The sequence below is a fragment of the Nematolebias whitei genome, chromosome 18 (genome assembly GCF_014905685.2).
Source record: "Nematolebias whitei isolate Nwh7 chromosome 18, NemWhi1, whole genome shotgun sequence".
Taxonomy (NCBI): domain Eukaryota; kingdom Metazoa; phylum Chordata; class Actinopteri; order Cyprinodontiformes; family Rivulidae; genus Nematolebias; species Nematolebias whitei.
Window position 1 is genome coordinate 27,431,647 of NC_056515.1, and position 18,815 is coordinate 27,450,461.

Here is an 18,815-nt window from a genome sequence, read left to right on the forward strand (position 1 = left end):
GAGAGTTCCCTAAACTACTACTTCTTCTTCTTCGCCTGATTTAAAGTCTCTGCTCAGGGGGAGAAGCTCAGCGACAGCGAGACGGGGAAAAAAAAAGTGGACACGGAAGTTTGAGACAAACTGTTTGCTGTGATTTCGTACAGCAAAATCTGAAAGTATGGTCTTCGTGCATGTTTGTTGGGAGACGTTTTAGTGCGCTTGTTGGAGGTTGTTAGCTGGGAGCCAACTGTTGACTGCTCGACGTGCATTCAGAGGCTCCACCAGCTTCCATGGCTATCTTCAACGTTAGCTGGAGGTCGCCGGCTAACCAACTATTTAAATGGTTTTGCAGTCGTGTAAGTTTCATACACACGTCTTATAAGAACACGTTTTATCAAGCGTTAAAATTCGCTTCTTGTTATTGATCAGCTGTTCATAACGCTGCTTTAATGTTAATTTGGACTGTAGGCAGTCTCTATAATTAGTTTTGCATTCAGACATGTTTAACAATATGTAAACCTGAGTATTTAAACAAGCAGAGTGCTGCTCGGTTATATAAAGAAATAAAAAAAAAGTTATTCTCAGTGGCAGCACCTTCAAATTAAAAGTCAAAGTTTCTTTATTTGGCATACCTTGCATAGCAAACAGTAAAATACTGTTAAAAAGGTGCACTGTTTATGTTGCTTAATCTATATGCAAATTGTCAGTCAAAAACAATAACTAAAAAATAAAATGTAACTAAAGCTTATAAATAGAAAAACTACTAAATCTACCAAAACATAAGAAAAAAAAATTATATGGAAGTTGTGCAGTTGTTGTGTTGGATAAAAAGTAACAATGCTTTACTAAATGTGTTGCATTAATCTTTTATTTCTGCAGCTTTTTGTTTTCTCTCTGGTCAAAACCTAATTCCCTGATAGTTACCTGCAGGCTGCAATAAACTAAGGTTATCTGATGCCAGTGTGTTCTTTAAAAAAAGGAACTAGACTTAAATAACAGGTTTAGTTAGAGTTGTCTTGATGCAACACAGGAAGAAGAAAGTTGGACAATCTGACAGTAAACATACCCTATGATAAGCCTCGGAAAGTATTTTGCTTGTGTGTGTTTTCTGCTGATTTGTCCCTTTTTTGATTCTGCAGTCACAGCAAATCAATACAAACTTGGTCAGAGTAATCACCTTTGTCCGATCTGTTGAAACATGTTAGGACAAGACTCTTTAAAGACCGCATCATTTATTTTATTTTTTTTTCTAATTTGCAACATCCAAGCTTGGATTATTTCAAGTGATTTGGCAAATAGTATATAAAATCGTATGGATCAGATCAAACATACTTTTGTTTTTGTTAAAATCACCTGTGAGTCATTATTCTTATTTTTCCTTTTAGGTACCGTTTTTGTCATTTGAGGGACCTGGACTCCATTAATCCATGATCCATAAGGACATACTGGAGTAATTTGGATCTGCTCATGAGACCTGTACCACTTGTTTTCTTGGAGTGGATAGTCTGAGACGGAGAACGGGTCTTCTATGTTCTCCTGATCCTCTCCTTGCCTGCAGCCCAACAGTTGGACAGTGAGCAAGTGGTACCAGCTTGGAGAGTCCCGGCTACAGCCTGGCATCCTGCCCTTATGGGGCAGCAGCCGGGTAAGTTTGTAGGGGACCAGAGGAGACCCAGTTTTCATGCCTTCATCAAGGGGGGGAAGAGGGAGTCATCACGTCATGTGAGCCAGCCCTGGAATGTTTTTGATCGGCATGGTAAGATCAAACTTTTTATAAACACTTTCAATGATTATTTCCAATTATCATTAATGAGTTTTCATGTATGTGGTAGTTCAGCAAGCGTCATGTTTTCTTTAGTTAAAATCACATTTTTTATTGCTTTTCTGCAACAAGGAGATCTGGCACCTTTAGTTAGTAACTATTTTAAGAAGCTTTATCATTGTTAGGGTCCAGGTTCTCAACCAAAATTAAAATAAAGTGATGATTATGGACAGCTTATACTACAGTTTGTACCAAACGTTTTCTTGTCTGTAGTACCGTTAGTCTTTTTTCATTAAGATCGTATATATATATATATATATATATATATATATATATACATACATATATTAAAACTGCATCTAGCCAAGTGGATAAAAAAAATGCTAGAGTGGCCGTTAAAACATGCTATAACAACACATTTGAACATATGATCACAAGATTATATTTCTCTGTAAAAACTTGATATGTAAAGTCTGCAGGGTTTTCTTATATTTTGGAGAGCTGTAGAATACTCTTGTGAAGGAATCAATAACTAACTGGTGCTGTGAAGTGAAAAAACGTGCAACAAATTGCAGTCAAGATGTGCTGATCCAATCTCAGCTGTGGTTAACTGATTAAATCACAGTCGGTGTAATGTAACATTGGTTTTATTCAAAACCAGCTTTCCTACTGGGTTTGTGTTGTGAATTCACTAGTATCACAACTGTAATTATTTTAGGGTACTTGATGCTACAATATATATTTTTGTTTAATATAAAAGGACTGCATGAACTTTTCGTCTTGTAATAACTTTTATTTGTTCTAATCTCTAACAGTTCACAGCTGTGTTGACACTTTATGTGACATTAATATGATCAAACTTACCTGTATATAATTTATGTACCAGTATGAATCGTTATTCTGTACATTTGATGTTTATGTCCGACATAAATTTAAACCAAAATACTATAACCTTATAATAGTATGCACTAGTCTGCACTGTGACAGCACTGCATCATGGAGTGCCAGCTGCAGGGTGTGCGCCATACACCCCAAACTTGGTAACCCAACATCTGTCATAGCTTTCACCATGTTTTGGGCATTATCTCTCAGTATCATGTGTATCTTGTCTTTTGGATTATGCCATGTTTGAAACATTTTTTTCAAATGTGTCTGCTAAAGTGTGGGAGTCAGAAAACTCCTGGGTATGCAGAACAGCTTTATGAAGTTGAAAATCGGCATCCAACCAGTGAGCTGTTAAACTCAGCATCGACACAGGACTGACGTCCGAGCTCCATATGTCACTCGTGAAACTTGCAGAGGATGAGACTCTAAAAGTATGCTTTAATAAAGCATACTTTTACAAAGCATAACCCTGGCTGTGGCAATCTGAGCAAATGGGAAACATGAAAATGTACTAGTATGTCCAGATTACAAAATAAAGGTTATTCAATTTTTTAAATATTTCACAGAAAAAAAATATGACTGATATATACAGTGCCTTGCGAAAGTATTCGCCCCCCTTGAACTTTTCAACCTTTTGCCACATTTCAGGCTTCAAACATAAAGATATACAATTTTAATTTTTTGTGAAGAATCAACAACAAGTGGGACACAATTGTGAAGTGGAATGAAATTTATTGGATGTGTCAAACTTTTTTAACAAATAAAAAACTGAAAAGTGGGACGTGCAATATTATTGGGCCCCTTTACTTTCAGTGCAGCAAACTCACTCCAGAAGTTCAGTGAGGATCTATGAATGATCCAATGTTGTCCCAAATGACTGATGATGATGAATAGAATCCACCTGTGTGTAATCAAGTCTCCGTATAAATGCACCTGCTCTGTGATAGTCTCTGGGTTCTGTTCAAAGAGCAGAGAACATCATGAAGACCAAGGAACACACCAGGCAGGTCCGAGATACTGTTGTGGAGAAGTTTAAAGCCGGATTTGGATACAAAAAGATTTCCCAAGCTTTAAACATCCCAAGGAGCACTGTGCAAGCAATCATATTGAAATGGAAGGAGTATCAGACCACTGCAAATCTACCAAGACCCGACCGTCCCTCTAAACTTTCATCTCGAACAAGGAGAAGACCAATCAGAGATGCAGCCAAAAGGCCCATGATCACTCTGGATGAACTGCAGAGATCTACAGCTGAGGTGGCAGAGTCTGTCCATAGAACAACAATCAGTCATGCACTGCACAAATCTGGCCTTTATGGAAGAATGGCAAGAAGAAAGCCATTTCTCAAAGATATCCATAAAAAGTGTTGTTTAAAGTTTGCCACAAGCACCTGGGAGACACACCAAACATGTGGAAGAAGGTGCTCTGGTCACATGAAACCAAAATCAAACTGTTTGGCCGCAATGCAAAATGATATGTTTTGCGTAAAAGCAACACAGCTCATCACCCTGAACACACCATCCCCACTGTCAAACATGGTGGTGGCAGCATCATGGTTTGGGCCTGCTTTTCGTCAGCAGGGACAGAGAAGATGGTCAGAATTGATGGGAAGATGGATGGGGCCAAATACAGGACCATTCTGGCTTTTATTTTGCATGGACTCTCTGGAGCTTCAAACACTACCATTGGGGGTGGGTGGGTGGGGTGGAATTCAGAAACACTGCTGCCTTCTCTTGGTTAATTCATTGTAATATAAATTGAGCTGAAATGAAAAATTGTCTTGTCTTGTGATGAATCGCAAGCGAATCACCTTCAGGTTAAAGAGAGACTCCATATTTGGTTCATCATCAACACAAAGATGGCGTCAGTAAAAGATGCTGGCCACAGGAAAGCATCAGTAATTTAAAGTTCAGTGATGCATTGATGGACTTATGGGACTTTCAGACAGGGCGGCTTTCAAAAGTGGTATTTGCCAAGCTGAGTTCTGCGTCCCACAACAAATTGTTGGGAAGTTCAGCACTAAATAGGCAGAGTTTTCAAAATTTGAATGAACAATACTTCTGATGAGCAGATTGCGCCTGGATTGTATCTGCTAGAATATTTCATCTGTATGGTTTAAAAAAAAAAAAATTGAGCAGAAACCCCCCCCCCCTACATTTGTTATCATATCAAAAATGATCATTAACACTCAATATTTAGTACAAATTACCATATAGGTGTACAAGTATTGTATTTGTGTAGACTTTTTATGTTTTTTTTTAAAGAAATAGCCGTGCTTCAGTTAGTTCATGAAGGATCAAGGGTAAAATACACACGTTTCTGACTTAAGACATCAGTAGATGTAAAAGTAAGCAGAAAATGGTTCAAATAAAGATGTCACTGCCGTATTTGTTTTAAATAATCATAAATGTTGCGTCCAGCCAGCTGACATATTTACGAAAGTGTAGGATTGTGATTGCTTTGGCAGGAACACTTTCCGCTGACTCAGTCTTGCATAACAGAAGGAGACACAAAAGGGAAGGTTAGAAAAGCAGAATGAAAGCTATTGTCGGTAAATGGGTCGATTTTGGGTTAGGATTAGTAACGGAGTATGTTTGTTTCCCCTTTCTGCCCCTTTCCTCTGGTGATGAGCAGGTTAGATTGTAAGAGGAGATGTGAGCCACAGTGGAAGAGGAGAGCAACATCAACAGCTTGTGTTTTTCTCTCTTCGTAAGCCCCAGATAGTTAAAAGTGGGATTGCCAGCACCATGCTCCTTCCCAGCAGGCAGGTTCACTCAGCATGCAGCTACTTGGGAGAAGCGCACAGACACTGAGGAGACAAGCAAAGACCTGTTTCTGTTCTCAGCTCTTTTGTGTACTGTACAGTGGATAGGTATGGTATGATCTCAGTGGCTAACTTGCACAGATTGTAAGGCTTGAGCCGAGGAGTGAACTCCCTGAAGCTACAGCTCCTGCAGCATTTTCAGCTGCTTTTATGATGCGTGATCATGGTAGCTGAATGTCCTTTAAAAACTGGCAGCCTGAACAATCATAGAAGAAATACAAGATGGAGTATGTTACCAGGCCTGTTTAATATAACAAGCCTGAACACGACAGATTTACTTGATCACATCTTTAGGTTTTTTTTTAGAGCATATAAAGTTTTTTTTAATTGATCCAAAACGAAAACGTATAGATTGGAAATCTGAGTTCAATAGAGATCTTTGTCAAAATTATGTTAGCTGTTTTATTATAGTTTGCAGATATTAATATTCCATTGTTATTCCTGTAGTTTACACTGAAGCCTTTGCAATAAAATTTTTATTTCCAAGACAAGTCGATTAAAAATGCAAGTTTGTTGGGTGTTTGACAGGAAAATTAGAAAACAGAACACGGTAGCTTGGTGGTCAGTGCTGCAGTCTTACAGTCCTGGGGCTGCAGATTTGAGCCCAGGTTGCATCAAGAAGGGCATTCAGTGTAAAACATTTGCCAAATCTTCTGTGCTAGTTATCTGAAGGGATCAACCAAAAAAAAAAGTAAAATTAGAAAACAAGTGTGTCCACAGGCATGTTTGTCCTTGTCCAGTAGCATGGCTTGATGTTACTTTTATTACGAAGTAAAAAAAATAAACCATGTAGCAAAAATGTAATGTAAAATATACTTTATTTCAAATATTGCAGTGTTAAACAGAAAAGGTTTGGCATGTATTCTAAACTTTATAACACAAAGGGTACTCCATAGTGTTTTTGAATCCTAATGTTTTTATCAAGACGTTGATGGGCTGCTTCCAAAGATTACATACTGTGTGAACGTGAGCAAAGTTAATGGAAGATAAAACTGTATCCAAAAATATGTTGTACCGTACTTGCCACCTTGCACCGCCGTATAAGTCGCATCAGTCCAAAAATGTCTAATAAAGTGGAAAAAAATAAATAAATAAGTTGCTTCGCCATATAAGTCGCATCTGTTAGCAACGGGCGTGTGCACGGGAGGACTTTAACAAGAATTTAACAAGATTAACACTTAAAAACAAAGTGTTTGCTTGACATTATAACAAAGGTGTGTCTCAGTTTAATAAATATGAGGGGAAAAAAACATTTGTCGCTTTGGTGTATAAGTCGCAGGACTAGCAAATTTATGCAAAAAGCTGCGACTTATACAGTGAAAAATACGGTAGTATATTTAGAGTGAGCTTAGCCACCGGTTTACAGTATGTATATGAAATTGGCAATCACAGTAAGTATGATCAAGACTTTCAATGCGGGGATTAGATTGCCATCTAGATTATATAATAAATTGTTCTTGTTAACATTAATATTTAAAATGAAAGCCACAAGACACAACAAACTGACTGAGTTGCATGTTGTAGGATTCCTGCTGAGTGGACAGTAAACTTTAGGCTTCGATAATAGCGTGCGTCAAGTCATAGACATCTCTGCTGGGTGCATTTCATTGCATTCCTGGCCTGTTTTTTTTTTTTTTTGTTCACACCGGTCGCTTTCAGTTCCCTTTCATAACAAGTCACTAAAAGCAGAACCACAATATACTCTAAAGGTTTTATATTTTGCAGTTTTATTAGGGATTTGACTACTAGAGTTGTCTCAAATACAATCATGAGATGAAAAAAAAGTTTTATGCTATATTAATCAGCTAGCCAGGCAAATTTGGTGACAGGAAATGCACAGACATTTGACATGCTGCTTGTTGGATACATGCCAGTGTGGGCACAATACGGCTCCTTCTGCTCAGAATGGGATTTCCTTTATAGAACCTGCTGCCTGTTAAACTGGTGACACATTTAAAGACGTATAACCAACGTTTTTCTAGTTTTATTGTTATGACCAAACTATAATTTGCCATGTGTATAGGTAAAAATGACTGTAAAATGAATGACTGGAGGATGTTTGTAAAATGTTAAATTATTTGCCGGCTTTTAGAGAAGCAAATTTTACATTTGTCAGTGAAATTAAAAACACAGCATGGTTCTTGAGAGAGTTGTTGCCAGCTGTGAAACTAATAAAAATACGTGTCATACTTGTCGCCGTCATGTCATGGATTCCAGGAAGTACAGCCGATTGTTTTGTAAGCTGGAAAACCTTTTGATTGATAAGAGTGAACAAAAACATAACCGAGGAAGTAACTACACTGTATTCTTCTCTCTTAAAGCGTCCAGGTTATATGTTGACGTTGTAAAGTTAGTTTTGAGGTAAACAGTGTACCGCCTCCCTGTGCCGACTGACATCATTGGTTTCTGTGTTTGATGCAGCTGCTGTTGTCGCTGTGTGTGCAGGAAGTGAATGTATCTCTATTTTAGCCATTAACGGTCTCGGTTTCATGTGGAACTTGAGGAATCTATACGGTCTAGACACCAACTCTACTCCCATGATCCTTTTGGGTCTTTGTGCGATTTAGAGCACACACACATTTGAACATACCCACTGAGCAGCTCATCATATTGCTCATTCAGACCAGCTGTTAAGCCCCATGTGACTTGTCCACACATTTATGGGCAAACAGATTCAGTAAAGTTCTTAACAGACTCGCTTATCTAATCTTTGTACTGTTTTGTAGTAATTTATAATGGAATTTGAATTAAATCGTGTTATGGTCTTTAAAAGTGTGCCTACTTATTTCTGTAACAGTTTAAGACAGTTTTTTAGGAGCAGCAGTCAAAAAATGAGGTTATGGTTTAGGTTGTGGTTTGACTCCGGTTTTCCACAGTGAAAAGTTAATTTGTTGTGACACACACTTGGTCCTGGCTGAACGTAGCATCGTTTCTGATACGCGTTTCCTCTCACTAATTCTTGGCTACCTGGAAAATAGTCCACTTTGTCCACACTGCCTAATGACAAGTCCAAACAGATGAGTGTAAGAATCAAGATAGTCTGAGATTCCCCTTTTATCAATCCACACAAACCACCAGGACACTATCAATAGAGGCTGATGGGGGAAAAAGATGTTAAAACAAAAAGTTTTGCTGGCCTTAAATTTAAAATGAGTACAAATCAAAAATAAATGACAATTAGCTTTTAACTTATAATTTTATCTATATGTATTTGTCATTTGGAGATCCAGTAAGCAATAATTTATTTATTTAACGCAGCAAAGAATAACTTGTGACTGTACAGCAGAGCATCTTTTGTTTTGTAGGGAAGTTCTGCTGCTCTTGTGTGACACCCAGTGGTTTTCAGAAGATGTTCTTTGCTCCTTATAACCACTGCATTCATTTTTTTAAACTGCAGTCTTGCTATTTTGAAACTTGTTTTTTCTTGCTTTATATAGGCTGTTTTCCTATTTTAGCATGCCATAACAGTTTATTTCCTAGTTTGGCACTAAACGATAACACTATGACTCCATATCAGTGTGTACAAATAGTAATGTGTGTAGTTTGGCATTGTTAATTTCATTAATTACACCTGTACTCCTTTAACTATTATAACTATTATAAAAACTGTTTTTTTGTTTAGTATGTTTTATCATAGGCTTTTGCCAAAACGTCTTCATTGTGTTTCTTGAGCCAGACCACATCGCTTCCCAAAGAATCACATGTTTTTGTAAGATCTGTTGCACCATTGAAGCGTTGCGTAATATTGCATATTCTGCACAGCGAGAAAGTGAGCGAGTTAAACACAGGGCACACTGCTGCAGCACCGAGAAATATGTGACCTCCTGTGCATTCCTCTCGCAAAGAACTGATGCAATCCTTCTCCTTGCTCCTCTTATTTTTTTTTTCTTCTTTTTCTATCTTCCAATAAAAATATTGCAGTTGAAGCTTGTTGTTTTTTTGGACTCGGCTTAACATACTTTTAGAAAAAAAAAAACAGGCTGTGGTAGGATTATGTTTTTTGATTGATTAGTAAAAAAACAATTATTTTAAGGCACTTGTTGGCTAAAAAACGTACTGACATAATCTTTTCTCGTATGTTCATATATGTGTACCGTATTTTTTGCTGTATAAGTCACGTTTTTTTGCATAATTTGCATGCCCTGCGACTTATACGCTGACGTATTTATGGATTTTTTTCACATATTTATAAACCAATTTTTGGCTGAGATATGGCCGTTTCCATTCATTCTGACTGAAAATATTGAACACTACCATTTTCAGCTGCTAGATGGCAGTGGAGTAGTGTGGCATGCCGTTGTGTCATGTAATAGGTAAAAGTGGCTATTAATGACACAGTCGGCTTGGCGTACCGCCACTGTCGTCTGCCTGGAGCAACCGTCAAATCAGAAGCATTTTGCGGCGCTGCCCTGGTGAAATGCAGCTAATTTGACCATTGAAGTGCATTTAGTAAGTAAAAGTTCAACTGAGACACAACTTTATTATAAAGTCGAGCAAACAAATAATTGTTTTTAGGTGGTTATCTTGTTAAATTTCAAAGAAATGGACGGCGAGTTGCCCTCTGCGCATTCATGTTTACGCGTATCGGCTTTTGAAAACTGTCTGAGTGCATTTATTAAGGAAAAGTTAAACTGAGACACACCTTTGCTATAATTTCAAACAAACAAATAATTGTTTTTAAGTGTTAATCTTGTTAAATTCATGTTAAAGTCCTCCTGTGCACGCTCCCGCGGCTGCCATTTGGCAGCCAATCAATTTTTGGTACAACACCCGCTCACATTTCTGGGATGTCAGCGGTGACGCGTAACAAACGCGATGCGTTAGCGGTGATGCATAATAGATGCGACTTGTACGGCGAAGCGACATATTTATGGATTTTTCCACGTTTTTAGACATATTTGGACTGATTTGTCTTATAGGGCTGTGCGACGTTTACGGCGGAAAATACGGTACACGTGCCAGTAAAATTCAGGAATACCGTTTAAATAAATAAATGCATTGTTACCTTTAAGGGATCAGTATAAGCTGAACTTGTTCAGCTCCTAGTTTATGTTTAGTGTAGCCTAGATTAGTGGCTACTTTTTAATAATTTTAAGATAATTATATTAAAATGAATCATTGAGCTTTAATTTTAGGATTCACAAATTTTCCTCCAATCCTTGTTTTCTGGCCTTGTTAAACAATAACTCATTAAAATGTTTATTGTAATGTGAGAGTTTGAAGAGGATAAAAAGCGTAAGATTTAGTTAAACCTTTATTTATTGAGGAAGTTAAAAGTTTTTTAGTTTCCTGGCCAAAGAGGGAGAGAGAGAGCAGCTTAAAATGGCACCAAATGTACAAACAGCTTTACCAAAGTGTTTTTTTATACTTTAGACACACTGTTTTGAACAGAACCATTGAAAGAGTCAGTTTAGGACAAACAATGAGTCATTTATTCACACAAGAGTTTGTCCTTTAAATTCACTTCAGCAGCTGACACTCCGTTATACAATCTAGGCCATGATTGATTAAATTCCTGACAAAAAAATATTCAGTTACAGACATTTTTAAGAACTATATTTAAGGTACAACATGGTATTGCTCAAGTCATAAAGGAGGTTGAGTGATTTCAAAGCATTTTTCACTGAGAACTTGCAAGTAGAGTTGGGAATGCAGCTTTGGGAGCTTGTCGCCACCTGGTTCCATGCACACACATAAACACGCATGCAAAGGAGGGGGAGAAGAAGAAAACTACTCTTGTTCCCAGCTCCATGCCCAAGCAGGCAGCTCCAGACACAGCTGTTGTTTTCTCTACAGACAACCTGTTACCTCAGATGCCAAGACGACTAAACTGGAGCCATAGTTGCCATTTTTTTAATGAGTAAAGGCTAACATGTGCAGAGATCCCTTATTTCCCTACAGATTGCCTTACAGTAATGATTCAACATTTAGAAATTTTCTTTCCTTTTGAAAATATTATGTTGGAAATGTTGTAATTCATCCATTAACTAAATATATATCCATATAAATAAACATGATTCTAATGGAGCATAATCAAAACCATCTTCACATGGGCATTATTTGACCAGTTTTCTTGTCTTTTTATTTTTAATTTTCCTCTCCAGGCCATAATTCACTTTCCTGCTATGCTTGTCTTTTTGTGTTGTATTGAATTTATCTTCATTGCACTGTAAGAGGATAAGAGGGGAGCCTGTAAACGTAGCTGCATCTGGATCTGTTTAGACACTGAGAAGCCTTAGCTGTTTCACCATAGCCAGAGTCACTTTTCTATGCATCTGTGGCTGTTTTTATATTCCTGTCTGTTCAGAAAAATGGGCCCCTTGCACATTGAAATAATGTCCAATGTATTAAAGGTTGATAGCAGTAAAGCAGTGTACAAAAAATTATCATTAACATAGATTGTCAGCGTTTATCACGTTTTATTTACAGTTAAGTCGCTTAAGTTTAGGTAGGAGTATTAAAGTTTTACATTTGCACTGGAAACAATGTAATTTGTTTTATTGGAGTAACTTTATTTTTGTATTTTTCTTATTTGAGAGCTTGAGTCTTTTCATTTTTACACTCATTCTAAGAAAGCCAATAACTAGCCATAATAAAATGATTTTAATCACAGCATTCTGAGTCGAGCCAATTGATTTTAATGTATCTATTTATTTCTGACACTTTAAGGTTTATCATTTGGAGAAATCAGAAAATATTTAAAGTCATCTGGTTGTAGTTGGGGTTTTTTTTGGTTGCTTTCATGGTAAAATTAGTAATTAATTAATTAATTTAACCAACATTTCTGCTCACTCTATGCCAATTCAGCATGCTGGCTGCCTGACCCAGTCTTTATGTTTTGTGTTTATATCTTAGAAAATTGATTAAACCTATAAATATATTACTGTTTATCTTCTAACGTTGTAAATGTGAGCGGCTTTGGTTTGTATTATTTTCAACATTGGTAAATTACAACACCAGAAGCTAATACCACAGCTTTGAAGAAATGGATTTCCTAATGTTACATTCTGTGTAATTGGTATAAACAATTATCTTACCTGTTATAAAGCCCTTTGAATTACCTCAATTTAGTATCGTCCCCCCACTCAGTTGGCTGTTAGATAATTAATCCTATCAGAATTTAACTGTTTTTCTCTAAAGTGAATGGCCGTCTTCTTAAAACTATTCCAGTCTCAAAGATTTCAAAGTGGTTCATACAAATGCTATTTGTAAACCTTTACTTCACCATTAATTTAGCAATGCACAAGTGTTCCAACAAAAATAAGATATTCTTACTAGTAATGCGTTAGAAGTGCTACAGCTAGCTGCTTACGCTGCTGTTTGCTTTACAATCAACTAGTATTCTATATAAATTGTGTAATGCAAAATGATGGCATTGTAAATAGCTTTAAGGTGAGCTGGAAGACATTTTAAGATTTAAATTATTTTAAGATGGCAATTCATTTTGGTGTTGTCCCAAACTGAGGTAATTTAAACAGCCATCTGCAGCTGGTAAGACAATAATTGTTCATAACCTTCCCACAACCCCCCACTTCAAAAGATCTGAACTATCCCATTAACCTTGAACTAGAGCAGCCTGTTTGGATCTTAAGTGCCTATTCATTCATGTGAATCGTACAGGGTTGCAAATTATGTGGAAATCTAAGCCCCTTAACCTCGTCTGCTGGTCTGCATGCCTCAGACACTCTGACTGCATTCTCTAGAGAGCTCTGAGTAAACAGACGCACATGTAAACACATCAACACGCCGCATACGCAATACCTGGTTCATAGGGTTTGATATTTAGCTGCTCTTGACTGTCATCAAATGCTCCAATATCAAGACACAAGACGCAATTATAAAATAATAGGCTGCATGCAGTATAAAGTAATTATTAGGAGGGTGCACTGCATTTTTTCCACTCTTCGTCTGTCACCATTTTCTACTCTGTAATTGGAAAGCTTGTTTGGTTGAAGTGTTAGTGTAATATCTGTTCCATAACATGGACAAGATTTATGGCCAGTGTTGGCTTGCGATAAGTCCTCAAACAATGGTGTAGCTCATTACAATGTTTAAAGCAAACCTGTTTAAAAAATTGTGATGAATGAGGCTGATAAATTATTGCAGTAAGACATAGAGGGAGAAAAAAAAGTTGTAGTTTTATCCGTAATGGAGACTGTGGGAATACAGGTCGTTTCCTGCACTAAGGTTTAAAGAAAGGGTTTTAGTACGTAGGAGAGGGCACATGAGAACCAAAGTGCCAAAAACCACATCGTGGGTGGATAGACGTCAGCTAACTGTTAGCATATTAGTCCACAATATAAAGCACGAGCCTTTCTGCTATGAGCTCATTTCCAAACAATGTGCCTCATGCCTCTCCATCTGCAACCTTTTTTCCTCTTGCCTCCATTTTTTAACAGCCCCTCTTCTCTTGCACTTATCCTCTCATCTCCCTGACGCTTAGTGACTGCGGTAAGTTAATGAGCCTTCCTCAAAGTTTGAGGAGGCCTGCATTTCTTCTTAAATGGTGTTTGGTGTGGTGCATTAGAAGAAAACAAATGTTTGCCATACCAGCACAGCAGTGATGATGTAGGAGTCTGGTGCCATGTGACTTCATGGTCAATGTAGGGTATTGCTGCGAAGCAAGTTAGACTGAGGGCATGTTGCAAGATTTGTATTACTGCTAATCTGACAGATTAGCATTCAGCATGTTCAGATATCAAGGCCATTGTGGATGTTTTTATATTCAAGTGCATGAACTGAACATAATGTGCTTAGATTTAATTAATACAGCCACACAATTCTTCACAGTAATTCATTTACTTTTTCTTTCAGTGAAGAATTGTAGAAGTTTGGAAACTAGCAAGTCCTATTTGTTTACTTTTTTTTTGGATGGCTAGTTTTAGTTCATAGTTGCTTACCAAAGGCACATTGAGTAGATTTCTTCTTGGATCAGCTCTTTCACATTGTTGGATGGTAGCCATAAAAACTATTTATATCATTGTAATGTTATTAATGTTATTTTTTGTGAAGGAGTTTGGAATTTTTTTTTTTAACATACATTTCATCCATAATTAAAACCCCAGTGATAAATTGATCCAATTCACTGGTTTGACATTAATTCTACAAGTCATGGTGTCATGGGTCAGGTTCTCTGCATTTCCCCGTTGGTGGGATATCTTATCTCAGGAGTCAAACCCACACAGTTTTGGATGTTTGTCATTTTACTGGCAAATTTTTGTTTGACTGAGTCAGTACATCGCAGCTGTTTTTGAGATTAAACTTTTTTTTTAAAGGTAATGATAAACTAATCCCGTTAAACCAAATGACGTAAGTGGACAAAATGGCAAATGTGGAACAGTAGTCTGCAATAGAATGAACATTCTTCAGAAAGCACTAACTTAAAGCTTACAAATATGGTATTTTTTTAGTACGACTGTTAATTCAATAAGGACGGTCCTTGTTTTGTACACGAACTTAGTGTTGTTTTGAATGGCCTTCCATAATTTTGTCTATTTCCTCTTGTGTTATCCTGCAAGAATGAGGAATTTTCGCAGAATGGCAACAGATGCCGAGCTGTAATATGTCCAGTTAGATGGACCTAAATAGGAAATAATATGAAATGAACCCATGAAAGTAAAAATGGTATTGGATGAAATGTGGCATTTTAACCAGACATACTATAACAATTACATTCTCATTTTGACAGATTCGTGCAGCTTTTGTTTCAGTTCTATTTGTGTTGGTTGAATGGAAATGTTCAAATTTAAAGTGGTTTATGGGGTGCAGAGGAAACTAGTAAAGGTTGCACTTCTCCTGAGACGTCTATTTATGCCCGTAACCGTTTCATACCTGATTCCTCAACCTGTAAACATTTTCAGAGGAGAAAGAGAAGGAAAAAACAGGACTGAAGAGGAGAGAACTGAGAAAAAGACAGAGTGGGGGGAAGGGGTTGAAAGGTTGGAGGAGGAGCATCACCGTATGGCTTTCATAGAAGAAGAATAAAGTAATTTAGAACTATGCTGACTTTCATAATTTTGCTATTATAAGTGAGACTTGACGTTTTTCTCTTAAAACACTGGCATGATCTTTAGATAATGTAGAAGTGCTGTTTGCATTCTTCATGAAGAGTGTGTGTCGGTATGTGTGTGTCGTAGAAAGTCTCTCCCTCCCACTTTTGGAGGTAGGAGTGCTCAGCTGATGTCATTGAGTGCAGAAAGCTGAGCTTGAAAGAGGCCCTTTGTTGGCTGCTGTAGTACGAGTGATCCCTGTGCTTCGGATGCAAACTCACCGGGGGACAGAAGAGAGGAATGGCCACGCTCAGACAGCCCTACTCAACTCACGTTTCCACAAATCTACCAACCTTCTGAGCTTGAGCTGCCTTATTGGATTTTTGTTAGATCTTTAATTGTCCAAACGGAGGAGAAGATGGTGACGCTCAGAAGAGAAAGTTGGTAGGCTTCGCCGGATAACACTTGAAGTTTTGAAAGGAAAGAAAGACGGAGGATTTACACGAATGGGAAGAAGCTGAGAAAAGCATTTTTTTTCTTTCGGTTGGATATGTGGTGGTGATTGTTTGTGAATTATATCTGATCTGAACAAGCAACACTTATAGCAAGAAGGGACCAAAGCAGATGAAAATGTTGGAGATATGCTTAAAATGGGTGGGGTGTAAATCTAAGAAGGGCCTCTCATCATCCTCCAGCTGTTACTTGGAAGGTAAGACTATTTTGTTATGGCTTTTACTTTGGCTCAGCCTTGGCCTATATCTATACACGACTTATCTCCTATAGCGAGGAAGATATGTCCGTAATGAGGACAAAAGTCATGAGGAAATGAAACAAAACTAAAAAAGATTTGGAATGGTTGTGTTAAGTCTCAACAGTGGAGCTGTGGAAACTAAAGAACGGGGAGGGAAAAGCGGGGGATAAGCACAGGGGAGGGTGAAGGAGGCCAGACACACTGGCTGGCTGCAGAGGAAAAAACTTGGGGAAAAAAAGATGGAGAAGAGAATACAAGGAAATCTGACTCCTGGCCCATGTAACTTTTGTTTATGAGGAGAGGGGAGTTGATCTCCGCACTTTCCTTTTCACCTCGTTGCTGCTCTCATTACTTCAGTCTTGTTCACCGTCGTCATAATGAAACGATTTATACCTCACATATTGTGACCAAGCTTTAACTTCATGCACAAGTTTGCGTGTGATGTAAGGAACAAAAGGTTTACTTTGAAAAAAAAAAGCCAAGAAAGCTTTAGTCTGCGAATAATTTACTGCACAATCTAAACTAAACCAAAGATTAAACAATCAAATGAACTGGAAGACGACGACAGAATCTTTAATGTTATAAGACTAACGGCAGATCTCATGTTCTAATGTTCTAAATCGTTTTTTCGTGATTGGAAACTTTTTGGTATTTTTTTTAACGTCTTCAGTTTATGAATGTGACTGGACACTTGGCATCTGCAACATTTACAATCAAAAGAGCCATTCCTGCTTCTCCCATTGTATAAAAATTTCTCCAAGCTGTAAAATGTACTTGATGTTTGAAACAAAGATCTCATTGTATAAATACTAAATATAGAAAAACTATAGTTTGTGACATTGTGAAATGAAACATCTGTTCTATACTGCTAACAGATGTTGGTATTTTTACATGTTAGAACAAAGAAAAATAAATTAATATATAAAAAGATAGAATAAGGAAATCATTTTTTGTGTGGACCCCATTAGGAAATGCTTAACATTTAACAATGCAGGCCTGTATTTGTCTATCTGTGGAAAATTAATGAATGTCCCACTTTAAAATATAAAGCGTAGCAGGCGTGTGAAACTAGGTTACAAAAGGGGGTCAAAGTTAAAAACTTTGTCCAAACCAAGAACCAATTTCAGTCGATTCATTAACTCAAGTCAGTAGTCAACATCTTTTCTTGGTCACAGGTTCATCAACAAAACTGTGATCGGTCTCATTTGATGTTCTTTGTAGCTCTTTTCACATCAAAATGAAGTATTACTGAAAAATGTAACCCTTTTTCTGACTTTGTTAGTAAATGGTAAGGCGATGTCTGCACTAAATGAAGTGTTTATTATTTTTTTAAGCCAAAAGAGAAGTAATAAAAATATTTGACTTTCAAAATATCATCTTGGGGGGCCAGATATGATGTTCACAAGGGCCAGATTTGGCCCACGGGCCTTAAGTTTGACACGTGGCCTAGAGCTAGAATGAAGATAAAAATTAGGCCAGTTTGTTTGATATTTGATTGTGACCTTTATTTAAATCAAATTTTATTCAGTTTTTTAAATCAAAGGCAAGAGGTTACTTCTAATTCTTTGTGGTATCAGAATAACTTACCATAAGTTTCTGTTGTTTGTCTATTGTGGCTTTGAATTTAAATGTTTATTTCTGTGTTAGTTCTGGTCAAAGCTCAGGAGAGTCCCTGCAGAGGGACTCCTGAGCTTGTAGAACTAAACCAGACATACATTTCCCCATTTTTTTGTGCCACCTCCCACTCAGATGATGACAGGTGATGCAAGAAAGTATGTGCCCTTAGCTGACACAGATATGTTGGGATTTTGGCCGACTTCATGGAATTGGACCATTGAATGTCATCTCGGAAATGAAGCCAAAGCATGCTGTAATTTTTCCCACTTCGACTTCAGTCCATAGAAGAGTCTTTCTGTTTCTTTTTGTTTCTTTCTCTTTTACTTTTGTGGATTTCGTATGATTTTTCTTTTCCTCTCTCCCTCTTCAGCGCGTTTTCCTGGGCTGTATGTCAGTGTGTCGTCACCTTCTCATAAAAGGCTGTGTGGCATTTGTGGCCATTAATGTGGATGTGTGTGGCAATGCCAGCTCAAATGTGCTGCCCGCACTTTATGACCTGGCAAAACCTTTTGTAATAGTCTTTTCTCATCTCTCATGTATTTGCTGCCTCTTTTCTACCTGGCTTGATTTCTGGCCTCATCTGTTTTTCATTCTACAATATTCTTTGGAGGAACACACCACTCTTGTTAGTGTTACCAAAGGATAAACTGAAATCGGAGTCTTTGGCTGCTTGTCATAACATCCTTCGATGTTGGACTTAAAATGGTGTGATTTCATATCGGAGAAATCTTGAATTTTCTCATAAAATATTGCCTAGTATTGGCAGTAAAGAATACAAATACAAAGATAAAGTCTGCATGTCTGTCAGTGGGCACTTTATTTTAATTTGTTTAAGTAGGGATGCACGATATTATCGACATGGTATCGGTATCAGACGATATTTGCGTTAAAGTTAAATATTGGATATCGGCCATTCCATTAAAATAACTCATCGATATAAAGGTGCTGTTTTCTCTCTCTTTCACACACACACACACACACACACACACACACACACACACACACACA

The 18,815-nt window shown here is 37.4% G+C and overlaps 1 protein-coding gene across 1 annotated transcript in view; it reads left to right on the forward strand.

Moving 5' to 3' along the window:
* Positions 1-264: 264 nt before the first annotated feature.
* The window catches only part of abl1 (c-abl oncogene 1, non-receptor tyrosine kinase), a 30,269-nt gene continuing 11,718 nt past the window's right edge, over positions 265-18,815 (forward strand). Inside the window, exons 1-2 of the mRNA XM_037692302.1 lie at positions 265-335; positions 1,365-1,735. Of these exons, the coding sequence (XP_037548230.1) occupies positions 1,609-1,735 (127 nt within the window). The 5' untranslated portion in view covers positions 265-335; positions 1,365-1,608. The remainder of the gene's footprint in view (positions 336-1,364; positions 1,736-18,815) is intronic.